The sequence below is a fragment of the Mya arenaria genome, chromosome 1, assembly GCF_026914265.1.
Source record: "Mya arenaria isolate MELC-2E11 chromosome 1, ASM2691426v1".
Lineage (NCBI taxonomy): Eukaryota > Metazoa > Mollusca > Bivalvia > Myida > Myidae > Mya > Mya arenaria.
In genome coordinates, this window is record NC_069122.1 from 44,071,201 (window position 1) to 44,083,999 (window position 12,799).

Below are 12,799 nucleotides of genomic sequence, written 5' to 3' on the forward strand. Positions count from 1 at the left end.
TGTTAAAAAAGTCTAAAGTGCAGTGCTATGTGAAAGTGAATAACGTACTACATAGTGATATGTTTTAGCGTATCGTTTCAATGGCATAAAAGGATAAAAGTGAAATGGTTTGTGTTTGAAGGATAAATGATAAAAAAATGTGCTTAAGAGTGAAGTGTCTATAGTGACATGTGTTAAAAGTTGTGTGTTATAACAGTGTAGTATGTTTAAAGAAAATTATTACACCGATAGTAAAGAAAAATGATCGTGTGGGTATAGAAATTTAAAGTAACACATTGATGAGTCTGATGAAAGTAAAATCGTGATTAATGTGATTTATACTACAGTTTAAAAGTGTTAAATCTCTTAAAGTGATAAAAATGTCTTCATTACGATATATGAAAGGCGTAAGAACACGTCATTACAACACCCTGAAAGAAGGGGTTAATCAAGCCTCTATCCTGCTTCAAAAGGATATTCGTGATAAAGAAAAGATGTTAAAAGCTATTGAGGTGTCGATAGAAAAGATGGAACTCTATGTTTCAAAACTAGAAAATCAAACTGGATTAATCATTGAAGCAGTGAGTGAACAAGATGAAAAGGGAGAAAAGATGATGAATGATATGATTGATGAAGATAACAATGTATGTGATTCTGCTGTTAATATGTGCTCTAAGCTAGAGTTATTGAAAACAAAGATCAGTGAGATGCCTGAAGAAGAGGTGAAAGAGGATTAGGGTAAAATTAACATGCAGAGTGAAATGTGCAAACTTTTGGAAAAGCAAATGGAGTTACAGAAAGAGATTTTAGCTAATCAACAGAAAAATGCAAAAACAAAGGGTGCATGTTCTGTGAAATTACCGAAATTGGAACTCGTTAGCTTTAGTGGAAACAGATTGAGGTGGTTAGAATTTTGGCAGTCCTTTGTGAATTCAGTGTATTCGAATGACAGCTTAAGTGATATAGATAAGTTTAATTATTTAAGAAGCAAACTTACAGGTGAAGCCAGAAGTACAATTGCAGGGTTGGCTCTTACAAATGAGAACTATGGAGTGGCTATAGAACTATTGAAGGAAAGATATGACAATATCCAAGAGACAGTAGACACACATTGCAATAAAATGATCAATTTAAAGCCAGCCACTGACTCGGTTGAGAGCTTGCGAGGATTGTTAGACACTGTAGATAAACATTTGAGAAGCTTAAAAGTACTCCAACAGGATATTAACCAAGATATATTTGTGTCAGTGATAAAATCAAAGTTACTAACAAATGTGATTCGTCATCTTGAAGTGCAAAAAGGAACAAAGGAAAAGTGGAGTGTTGCAAAGTTACGGGACTTGTTAAAGGAATATGTGAGTGCTTGTGAAAGTGCCGAAAAAGTACCAAGGGGAAATGTGAAACCTCTAAATTTAAATCGGAATTCATTTGGAGGTCATAAAAGGCCAATGTTACAACAAAGGAAAATGTTTTGGAACCATGGATATAACCAACATAAATCTGTGCAAAGGAATTCAGTAGAAGCCTTGAAAGCAAGTACAAGTGTAAGGGACAAGCAAACGTGTCGTTATTGTTCCAGCAAACACTGGAGCGATGAGTGTCCGAAGTACAAAACAATCGATGAAAGAAAACAAAGACTAAAAGGAAGTTGTTATAAGTGTTTAAGGGAAGGACATATGTCCAATGAGTGCAAAACTAAAGGGGAATGTGTTCATTGTAAGGAGAAAAATTCGCATCATCGCAGTTTGTGCCCCCAAAAGTTTAGCAAACGTGTAGTTAGAGAAAGTGTGAATGTGTGTGATGAAGTAGTTGGTGAAAATAGAGAGGAGACAAGTATACCGATAAGTGAAAATGCCCTACTTTCATCGAATGAAGTTGTTCTGATGCAAACTGTGCGAACAAGAGTAAAAAGCCCTTCAAGCAGAAAACAACAAAATATAAGAATATTATTAGATTCTGGTTCACAGCGCACGTATGTTACAGAACGCTTAGCGAGAACGTTAGATTTACAAAGGGAAGAAGAACAGGAAATTAGATTGGTCACCTTCGGTAGTGAAAAAGAGAAAGTTATTAAAACTTCCCCAACCAAAGTGGTCTTGGAAATGAAAGGAGGCGGTGATATGAAGATAACCGCGAACATTGTTCCAAATATTACAGGATCAATATATAGAAAACCAGTGAATGTAACAGAAATGAAAAGCTTTAAGGAATTAACACAAAGTATGGATTAAGCCGATACTGTTCCAACAGAAATCGAAACAGACACAATAGATTTGCTGATAGGAAATGATTTCTATTTGGATATTGTTTTGGGACATAAGATTGAAATACAACCAGGGTTGTATTTATTAGCACATCAAACTATGACAAACAAAAGTGTGACGCATCAAAGTGTGACATATCAAAGTGTGACATATCAAAATGTGACAAACAAACCTGTGACAAATCTCAGTGTGACAAACACGTATGTGAACAAAATATGTGTGACAAAACTTGTGAGAAAGAAAAAGGAAAAAGTATTAGAAAGAAAGCAGCAGAAAATGCTGATATTCAAATAAAAAGGTTTATTCGAGATATGTAAGGAATAATATTTTGTGAATATTATTTGTTAAAAGGAATATTTTCTGCAAACTGTGGAAACACAAGTGTTTCGATTGTGTGTACGTGTTTTTCATATGCATTGAATTTATTAATGTGGCATAATAATAAAGTGAAAGTTGTGACAAATGGATGTATTGTGAATAGAACATTTGGATATTAGGTAATATTCAAATTATTAATAAAAGTGTATAAATTAAATATTCTGAAAGTATTAAATATGTGGGGGGTTTTAAGGGGGGAAGGTCGCTTAGCGAATTTATTATTTTAATGTTACTCCTGTTTATTAATCGGGTACTGTTTATTTAAACACTGCAGTGCGTAACAACTCGGCTAGGAGCAACCTTTATAGTGGTATTATTATAGCGACATGTCGCACGAGGAAGCCTTTGTTAATTTAGGCATTGATAAAATATGGTTGTATGTTTGATATATGCTATCATTTGTTTTCTATTAGTTGTTTATACAACATATCTGCTATAATTTGTTATTATGATGATATTTTATGTTGAGATATTTTTCTTTCAAATATGGTTTATTTGATTGCTTATTATATTTTATTGTTAATTCGCTTTGGTTGCTTTTCTCTCAGGTCGGGAATGTCGTGAATTTCACGAGTATGAATTATTTTGATTCTATTATACGTTGCTCCTTAGGAGTTTACTTTGTACATGAAATCATTTGTATTATTTACATTGCTCCTAGATGTTCTGTTCTTTAGGTTGGCTCCTAATCCAATTCTTTATATGTGCATTGCTCCTAAACATAAGGTGCATGCTTTTTGCGTGTCGTTTTTGGCGGCAATTCATACTATATAAAGCTGTTGTTTGTGTGTTCAATTAGAGTTCCATCTGAGGTTATTTAGAGTGCTTTAGGATTTGTATGTATGTATGTATATGTTTATTGCATGAAAACATTATACAACGTTTTTAGCAAAAACAAACAGTGAATGGAGAAAAGTACATGTACATGTACATTGAAAATTTTCAAGAATATAAACAAACAGGAAAGATGTAACATCCTGCGACAATTGAATAAATGTTAGTAACATTTACAGTAAACATTTGTAGGCATTATCATAAATATAAAAAGACGTTTAATTTAATAAAGAGTGTCTACGCTGAGTAGCAAAGAAAATAAATTTTGACAAATTGTATATTGTTGTTCTATGATTACTATTCATAATATTTTCAAATTTGTTAATATTAGGCCAGTGACAGTAGTATGGTTTAAAAATTTTAACTCTTAGGTCTCTATATTTTGGGCAGACAAGTAGAAAATAATATTCTGATTCTATCTGATTCATGTTGCATAGTGTACATACTCGGTCATTTAATGGCATGTTGGTATACCTGCCAATCTCAATACCCAATCTGTGAGAGGAAATTCTAAATCTTGCTAAAGCATGTCGGAATTTGTATTCATGAATTACATCTAAATATTTTTCTCGTATAAAAGTGTGCTTACAAATAGCATACGTTCTTAATCTAGGCGAGTTATTTATCTCAGAATACCAGCTTTGGCAATACGTATCCATTATTCTCCTCTTAATTACTTCTAGTGTGTAAAAATCTATAGACTCATTTATCCAAATATCGGAGAAGCCGTACTCGTTCAAAATAGTTTTAACTTGAGAAGCCCAATTTTTATTTTTGTATGTCTTATTGTCGAAATCGTCCCTTCGTAGAAGCTTATATGTGCGTTTAACGAGACTGTTGTCCTTCAGTGAAATAACCTTATTCCAATATTTAATTAAATTAACTTTTCTGTAAATAGAAAGAGGAACCCTTCCTAATTCACCGTACAAAGCACTGAGATTCGTCGATTTTTTAGCTCCCAAAATATAACGCAAAAACCTCACATGAATCATTTCTATATCCGTTGCGGGATTCATTCCCCATATTTCCGAGCAAAAATTCAGAATAGAGCCTACTAAAACATCAAACAATTTTACTTTTTGATGAATAGGTAATTCAACGGTATTAAATATCTGGTATAGCTTAATAAGAGAAAACGATATGTGCTCTGCAATCATTTTTTGAGACCTGTTGAAATTGCCGTTCTTAAAAAGATTGATTCCCAAATATTTAAATGAATTAACGACTTCTATAGGTTCATTGTAGATATACAAGTTCACATGCGTGGCCCTCCCGTTTTCGAATATCATAGCTTTAGTTTTTGATACATTTATTTTTAGTCCCCAAGCGTTGCAGTAGGTTTCAACGTCGTGTAACATTTTTCTAAGACTTTCAGGAGATTTAGCAAAGAGCACCATATCGTCGGCATAGAATAGAAGAAAAAGTTTGATATCTTCCAAAGTAATTATTCCGGATAAATCTGAGTTAATATTGTTAATTAGGTCATTAATGAAAAACATTGCCAAAAGAGGCGAACTGGGATCCCCCTGTTTAACACCAAGTCCGGTCGTTTCAAAGAAGGGGCACAACGACGATTGGTATCTGACGCACGATTTGACACAGTTATACATTGCTTGAAGAGCTTTAACAAAGTGGTCGCTTTCATTTTCAGTTAACAACTTCTGCCATAGAAAGGTGTGGTCAATTCGGTCAAAAAATTGCTGATAATCAATAAACACACAATATAATTTTTCCTTCTCACTCAGAGTCTTCATAATGATCGAATGTAGGATAAATATACAGTCTGAGATTGATTTGCCCTTTTGGAAACCAAATTGATTTTCTGTAAGTTTTTCATTTTGTACAGACCACTTGGTTAACCTGTTAAGTAGGATTTGCGAGTAAATCTTAGCTATTATGTTAATAAGGGTGATACCTCTATAGTTTTTAGCCTCGTTTGCATCTCCTTTTTTGAAAACGGGTGCAATTATACCCCTACCCCACGATGCAGGGTATTCATGATTAAGAAATATATGATTATACAATGATTTCATAAATGGAAGAATTATATCTATTGACGCTTTAAAGATTTCGGCTGGTATCTGATCAATGCCTGCACATTTATTATTATTTTGGGACATAATGGCGTTTCTTATTTCCGTTTCATTTATTTCCGTGTCGAGTAATACATCTCGAGCCGTGTTAGAACTGTTAGGGTCTGCGTATCTCGGAGTATTATTTGGATGCGAAACGCCGTCGTCGGCCAAGTTTTTGAAATGAGTATACAGGTCATCCAATGTTAAAGTATCCGCATGTACATTCGTTTTGCGAGATCTCACTTTTATTTTTTTCCAGAACTGTCTTGGATTTTTTGACGCCAAGTTATTTATCTTTATACCTTCTTCTCTTCGAAATTTCATAAATGCCTTCTTTTTGGTTTTATTATATCTAGAGCGCGCTGCAATAAAGTTTGTTCTATTATCGTCAGTCTTATTTCTATTATATATATTCCTTCGGCGCTTAAATTCTCGTTTGTCATCAAAACATTCCTTATTTAAACCAATCTTTGTTTGATTGTTTATATGTACTTTTAGATTTTCCCACGGTCTTGCCAAATATCGTGTCCGCGGTAGTAAACAATAGATCAGAGAATTCATTTACTACGCTCTCTACCGGCTCAGTGTGCAATGACGCGGAAAGGTGCAATAATACGTCACTCTTACTCATGAGTTGACCTTGAAATAACGGGATCTTCTCATTGTCAAATATAATTTTGGACTCTCCCTTTTTAGGGGGGATCTCACTTGTAGTTGCATCGTTATCATCGTTTGTATTTATACTTAACGCGAAAGAAATACAGGAATGATCAGAAAACTCGTTAAATTCATTAACAGTGAATTTGTCAATACAATCAAATGTATCGTATTTAAGTAGCAAATAGTCTACAACACTGGTACCCCTACTAGAGCAGAAGGTAAAATCGCCAACATTTTTAGCATTACCTAGTCTGCCATTTGCTATTAATAATCCTGTGGCCTGACACAAGTTAATCAAATTTCGCCCACTAAAGTCAATAACTTTGTCTTTACTGGCCCTATTTACCGAAATATCGTTAAATTCTCTAATAAAAGGTTGATTTTCATCTAAATATTTATCATATATAATAAAATCTATATTATCTGCGGTACGACTATTAAAATCGCCCGTGCAAAAAGTATAGCCAAGATTATCATATTTAACAATATCTGATTCTAAGGTTTCAAAGAAATCAAATTCATTCAAATTATTTGCAGTAAACGATTTTGAATTACTTGGTGGTCTATATGCATGACATACATAAACATCATTATTGTTCATGAAGATAGAATGATCCAACTTTACCCAAATAAGTCCATTTTCATTTTTGTCAATCACTGAAATATAGTCCTTTAGAAAGCTTTTATAATACAACGAAATTCCACCACTATATCGTCCTGAACGTTTTGAGTTTTTACGTCCGAAAATATGCTCGCAACAGTAATCACTTATATCTAAATTGAGAGTGTTTGTTGATGATATCCAAGTCTCACTAAGAAAGATAATGTCATAACATTGGATTAACTTTATAAAATCACTATCAGCTAACTTGCGTTTTAGTCCATGAATGTTCCAGGATGCTATATTTATGGAATACTCCTGGTGACGTCCCTAGCGGTCTCCTTCGGGTTGTGGTGCATACGGGCGGCCGTTGATGTACAGCGTCTTACCGACGAACTTCACCTCCTTCCCGGCGTCCTTGGCAGCGCGCATGGCGTCGTAGAGCGGCTTCCTGGCGTCACGGACATCCTTGGGGAGTTGCGGACCGATCCCGATATTCCCGTCCTTAAGTTTTTGCTTAATAGTAGGGTCCAAAGAGGCGGAACGAACCCGCTCCCGATCCTGACCGTTATGAAATCTCGCAATGAGGGGGCGTGGCTTGGCAACGTTGCCCTGACCGCGCCGGGCCGGGCGGTATGCGGCGTCAAATTTGAACTCGTCCGGGATGTCCAAGTATGTGGAAATGACCCCATGTATAGATTTGGAACAGTTCTTCTGCATGCCGGGCTGTACCTCGGGGACACCATAAAACACCAAATTATCGCGCATGGCCTTTATCTCAAGCTCAGCGAGCTTTTCTTCCGTTTGATCCTTTTGCGATTGCAGAGTTTTGCATTTCTTCTCAAGATTTGATCAATTTTGCTTTAGCTTTTTAATGTCAGAGTCATTTTCCTCGAATTTGGACGCTACAAATTGGGTGGCAGTTTCCGTATCCGAAACACGCTTATCTATATCCGTGACCTTGATTTCGAGGTCGGCGACCTGGTTCGTGAGATTATTCAGGGTTTTTTCTATGCGATCAATGGCTTTCATTTTTGACTTCATTTCCTTAATATCCTTCATCATTTCAGTTGCCCATGGTGGTTGAAACGAATAACCGAATTGCGAGCCCGAGGGCGGGGGCTGAACGCGGGCATGAAGGGGGGTTGAGGGTATGACATGGTTGCAGCGAGATATTCATAAAAGTCATAAAAGTCCTCACCGTTATCTTCTGATTGTAAATAAATATCCGAGTCTACTTGTTTACTTTTCTTTTTCGATTGACCACTGTCCGTTTTGCACGAGGAACTCGTATTGTCCGAAATTGGTGATATCACTTTTCGTTTTTTATTTCGTCTATAAGATCCTTGTTTTTTAACACTTTTTGAAAAATCCTTTTAAGACATGAACACTAAACTTTTAAGTTACTATTTGTCCGAAAAATTGTACGTTCATGTCCGTGAAAAAACAGTTAAATTAGTTAATTTTGATCAAGCACATGTAACAGTGTACTTCTCCATTCAAAACCATTATTAACAGTTCCATCTTTCAAAAATTTTTATGTGTTAATTATTAAATTGTGAACGTGTTAAACTGGATTATATTGAGATATAATTTATATTGTGAAAATTAACAATAATTAAATGGTGTGGAAATATCGTTTTGTGTTCGTTATTTATCTAAACTGTTCGATGTGGCAGAGAAAGAAAATAGTATTCAGTCTAATGGTAAAATTTATTCAATGTTATATTCGAAACGGAAACTCAAAGAAACTCTGCGACAAAGAGTACTTATAAAGAAGTTCAATAATGTAGGCAACTGTCTTTAGTTAGAGTGTTCGAATACGTACGCATGTATTTCAAGTGAGTTTTGCAAGAATTTCCCAATTGAATTTGCTACTTCTTAAAAAAGGTTATGAACTGTGTAAGAGTGTATATTAATTTTGGATGTTGATTTAGAAATCATTCTTGCCAAAAAAGGACAACAACACAAAAGGTCATATAGTAAATATCTGTAAAAAGAGCTCAAAATACATACTCCGAGCATGAGATCAAGTCACCCTGTCGTTTTCCAATGGCCGTCGACGAAGCTGAACAGTGCTGAAGGAAACATATTAGAAATAAAACAAATGTGATTCGTTTGCTAAACCGACTCATGAAAAATGTCTCATTGACAACCAAAAACATTTCGCAAAATGAAACCGCTATATATTCATTTTGTAAAGAAAACAAGCCTCATATATATTTGTTATTAGCAATTATATGTGGTCATCTTAAGAATGAGTCGGCGCCTAGCTTCTTAATATCAACATAATTTTTAGAAAGTTTCAAATATAATATATATTGAAATATTGGTTTTATGCAAAGGTTGACATATTTGATTGATTCCTTAAAAAGAAGTTATACTGAAAAACTTGTGATCCTAAATAAATGCCACGAAGAGTGAGTTCAGGTTATAAAAGCAACACATTGTTGCCAATGTTGATGACATTTAAATGGAACACTTGTTTATCTGGAACTCCTTGGTGGCTGCTTTCTGATCTTAGTTTACTTGATTTGTTTATATTTTTAAACATAAGTAGTTATATCATATACAGTCTTTACATATGTTGTACGGCACTGTGGCTGTCTTTTGAATGTTGAGTATAAACAGTTTCATCACGTTTATGACAATGCAATATCACTATTAAATACCATGTTGATGGGAAAATGCGGGAAGATGCACAATTCCCAATATAACGTGAATACCTTAAACTACCCTTCTTTATAGTGACGACATGTTATATGAAAAGCAAACCCAAGATTTTATTTCATCTTAGTTGCCTGGCTTTAACTTTATCCATCTCTATAATAGTAATTAGGTCGGACAATTAGGGTATGTGTAGACTTGTTTTAGTATGTTACGTCATCCAGGTATTAGTAGATTTACTTTGTATTGGATATCTTAGTAACATGGTATGTGTTATCTACGCCGATTGGTTTGAAAAAGATTGTACGAAATGAACAATATATGGCAACTTTTCAATCTGCACGTAAAAGTTATAGTGTAAGTAGAAAAGTAATTGCGACAGGTAACTTATAGGGGTATTATACCACTTTATTAGCGCACAAAAAAGCGCATAGCGAAATATCGGGTACCGGGCACGAAGAACCGCACAGAACGTAATCTTGTATCGAGCACGACGTAGCGCACATTGTTATCGTGTACCGAGTTTGAGGAAAGGTCGAGTTTAAAACAATGTAACGAGACATCGCATGTTTAATGAGATAAACTAGTAAGGTAAACTGTTGTGTAAACCGAATTGAAGTGTTAAAGTAAACAGGGACACATACGCTAATTGCACGGCATCCTCCATAGTAGACAATGGTAGAGGACGAGGTAATCACTTCCTCCATGTAACATTCCTTCCAATGAAAAAAAAAACATTTTGAATATAAACATTACAACAGCATTCGCTGAGAAATTTCAGAACTATCACAGACATATCCGGGAAACAAAAGATACAAGCCAAGTAGCGAATTAATTAACGATAACCCTGTTAAGAGGCACGATTTGACATTCGACGAGAGACAAATGACGTCAAAAAAACAACAATAACAAATAATAAATACATTAAATTATAAATAAAGCAGTAGTTGAATAGCAATAAATAGCAAGTGTAGCTATTTTAAGCGCTATAGGCCGGGGCCTGCTCCACGAAGTCGCTTTAGGCCTGGGCCTGCTACAACTAGGCGCTATAGGGCTGTGCCTGCTTCAAGTAAGCGCTATAGTCATGGATCTGCTCCGCAAAGATGCTATTGGCTTGACCTGCTCAAAGATGGGGCTATTGGCATGGCCTTGCTCTAAGAAGGCGGAATTGGCCTTGGCCCGCTTCAAGTAAGCGCTATAGGCATGGGCCTGCTCCGCAAAGGTGCTATTAGCCTTGGCCTGCACCAAGTAGGCGTCGAGGCCTGGGTCTGCTCAATGCAGGCGCTATCGGCCTTGGCATGCTCAAAGTAGGCACTATAAGCCTGGGCCTACTTTAGACTGGGCCTGCTCTATGTAGGTGCCTTAGGCTCGCTCTTTGAAGGCTACAGACCTGGCATTGCTCCAAATAGGCGCTATAAGCATTTGTCCTCTCCATGTTGGCGGTTAAGGTCTGATCTAGCTCAAAGTTGGCGCTATAGGCCTAGGTCTACCTCACGTAGACGATTTTAGCATAGGGCTGCTAAATGGAGGTGATTCAGGTTTAGGCCAACTCTATAATGGCGATACAGGCATTGGCTTTAGACCTCGTTGTGGTCCAAGAATGCAGTTTAGACCTTAATCTTCTCCATGTTAACGCGTAAGGCCCGAACCAGCTCCACGTTGGCCCCTCAAACCTACGCCTACATCACGTAGGCGTTTTCAGCCTAGGCCTGCTCAACGAAGGTGCTCTAGGCCTGCGCTTTCTGTAGATTTGGCCTGCTTCATACATGCTCCAAGTAGGTGTTTAAAGGCTGGCTTGTCGTGCTCAACGTAGGCACTACAAGCCTGGGTAAGCTCTACATTGGCGCTATCGGTCTGCTTCTTTAAGACCGTATAAGGCTTGGCTTGCTTTACAAATATTCTATAGGCCTGGGCCTACTCCTTTTAGGCGCTGTAGGCATTGGCCTACTCCATGTAGGTGCTTTAGGCCTGTGCCCGCTCTTTGAAGGCGCTATAGGCCTGGCCTGCTTAAAGTTTGTGCCATATGCCTTGGCCTTCTCCAAGTAGGTGCCAAAGGCCTCGGCCTGCTCGACAAAAACGCTTTAGCCCTGGGCCTGCTCCAAGTAGGCGCTATTGATCTAAGCATGCTCTGAGTAGGTGTTATAGACCTTGGACTACTCCCAGTAGGTGTTATTGTGCTTGGCAGGCTCCGCGTTATCGCGCAAAAGACCTACGCCTGCTTCTTCGCCACTGACTAGATACATTCCGACATGGAATTGCATGCATTTAAATTTTGACTTTATTACCCATGACCACAAATTCATAACGTCTCGGTGGTATAACTATATTTCCAGGTTATCCCAACCCAGATGCATATTAAGAATACGATAGCCTTTGGAAGAACAGAATTCATCCACCGATACACGATAGTTGTTCATGAAAATTGACGAAAACTGTTCAATAGCAACAGGTGTCAACACCCCTGACTGGCTAATGAGGTATAATATTTACCAAGAGGTATTAAAGTATCCTACATATAATAATATGAATTAGTGTTGCCTGGTGACCAAACGAAGGTACATGTAGTTGTAAGTGGACTCGCACTCGTCTCTTCTGTTCTTCTCACTAAAGTGTCCCGGGTTCGTGTCCCGGGCTGGGGTTAATGAGTTTGGTTAAGTGTCAACAAGCCCTACAAGTGCTGTTCTTCCGGCTTATCATTCCCCCCCCCCCACACACACATCACGCGACCACGCTCTCGTGTCTCGTGTAACACCGTGCCATCGGGAGTGATTAATATAATTTTTTGATAACTTGGTTTACAATCGTTGTAAAAATATGAACCTTGACTAACAAAAACGATATATTACCTGTGTTTGATTGTTACAAAACATAATCGAGGAACAGTTGGCTAATGTCGTGGCATTGTAGCATAAGCGACACTTCAAGATATTTTGCGATGGTATTTGTGCAAACACTGCAAAAAGAATAAAATCGTACACAGTTCAATAAAGTCGTGTAAGTTGTTATTCGGAAACTGTTGTTTCCGTGGTAAGCGCACCACTGGACTCAATTCCCAGCCTTGGTTTATGTGGGTTTCGTTTTTAGTCACCAAACTGGACAATTGGTAAGTCTCCACTCTCTGCCGCAGCATTATGAAATCGTTATAAGACACTTATATTTGAAACATTAAACTTGGAAGTGTGTATTTAAAAAGAGAAATGACTTTTATATGGGGGGAAACAAATACTTTTTTTCAGATAAATTCGATTATCATTTATAAAAATATTTTAGATGAATAATAAAACTCTAAATAAAAAAACTCTTACCACCCGGCACGACGACACATATAAAAGATAAAACCA

General features: G+C 36.8%; 1 protein-coding gene across 1 annotated transcript in view; it reads right to left on the reverse strand.

Moving 5' to 3' along the window:
• LOC128227425 (uncharacterized) overlaps positions 1-12,799 on the reverse strand; it is a 35,845-nt gene extending 23,046 nt beyond the window's left edge. Inside the window, exons 1-4 of the mRNA XM_052937954.1 lie at positions 12,764-12,799; positions 12,305-12,411; positions 10,103-10,174; positions 8,808-8,869 (exon numbers count right to left, since the gene is read on the reverse strand). Of these exons, the coding sequence (XP_052793914.1) occupies positions 8,808-8,869; positions 10,103-10,174; positions 12,305-12,328 (158 nt within the window). The 5' untranslated portion in view covers positions 12,329-12,411; positions 12,764-12,799. The remainder of the gene's footprint in view (positions 1-8,807; positions 8,870-10,102; positions 10,175-12,304; positions 12,412-12,763) is intronic.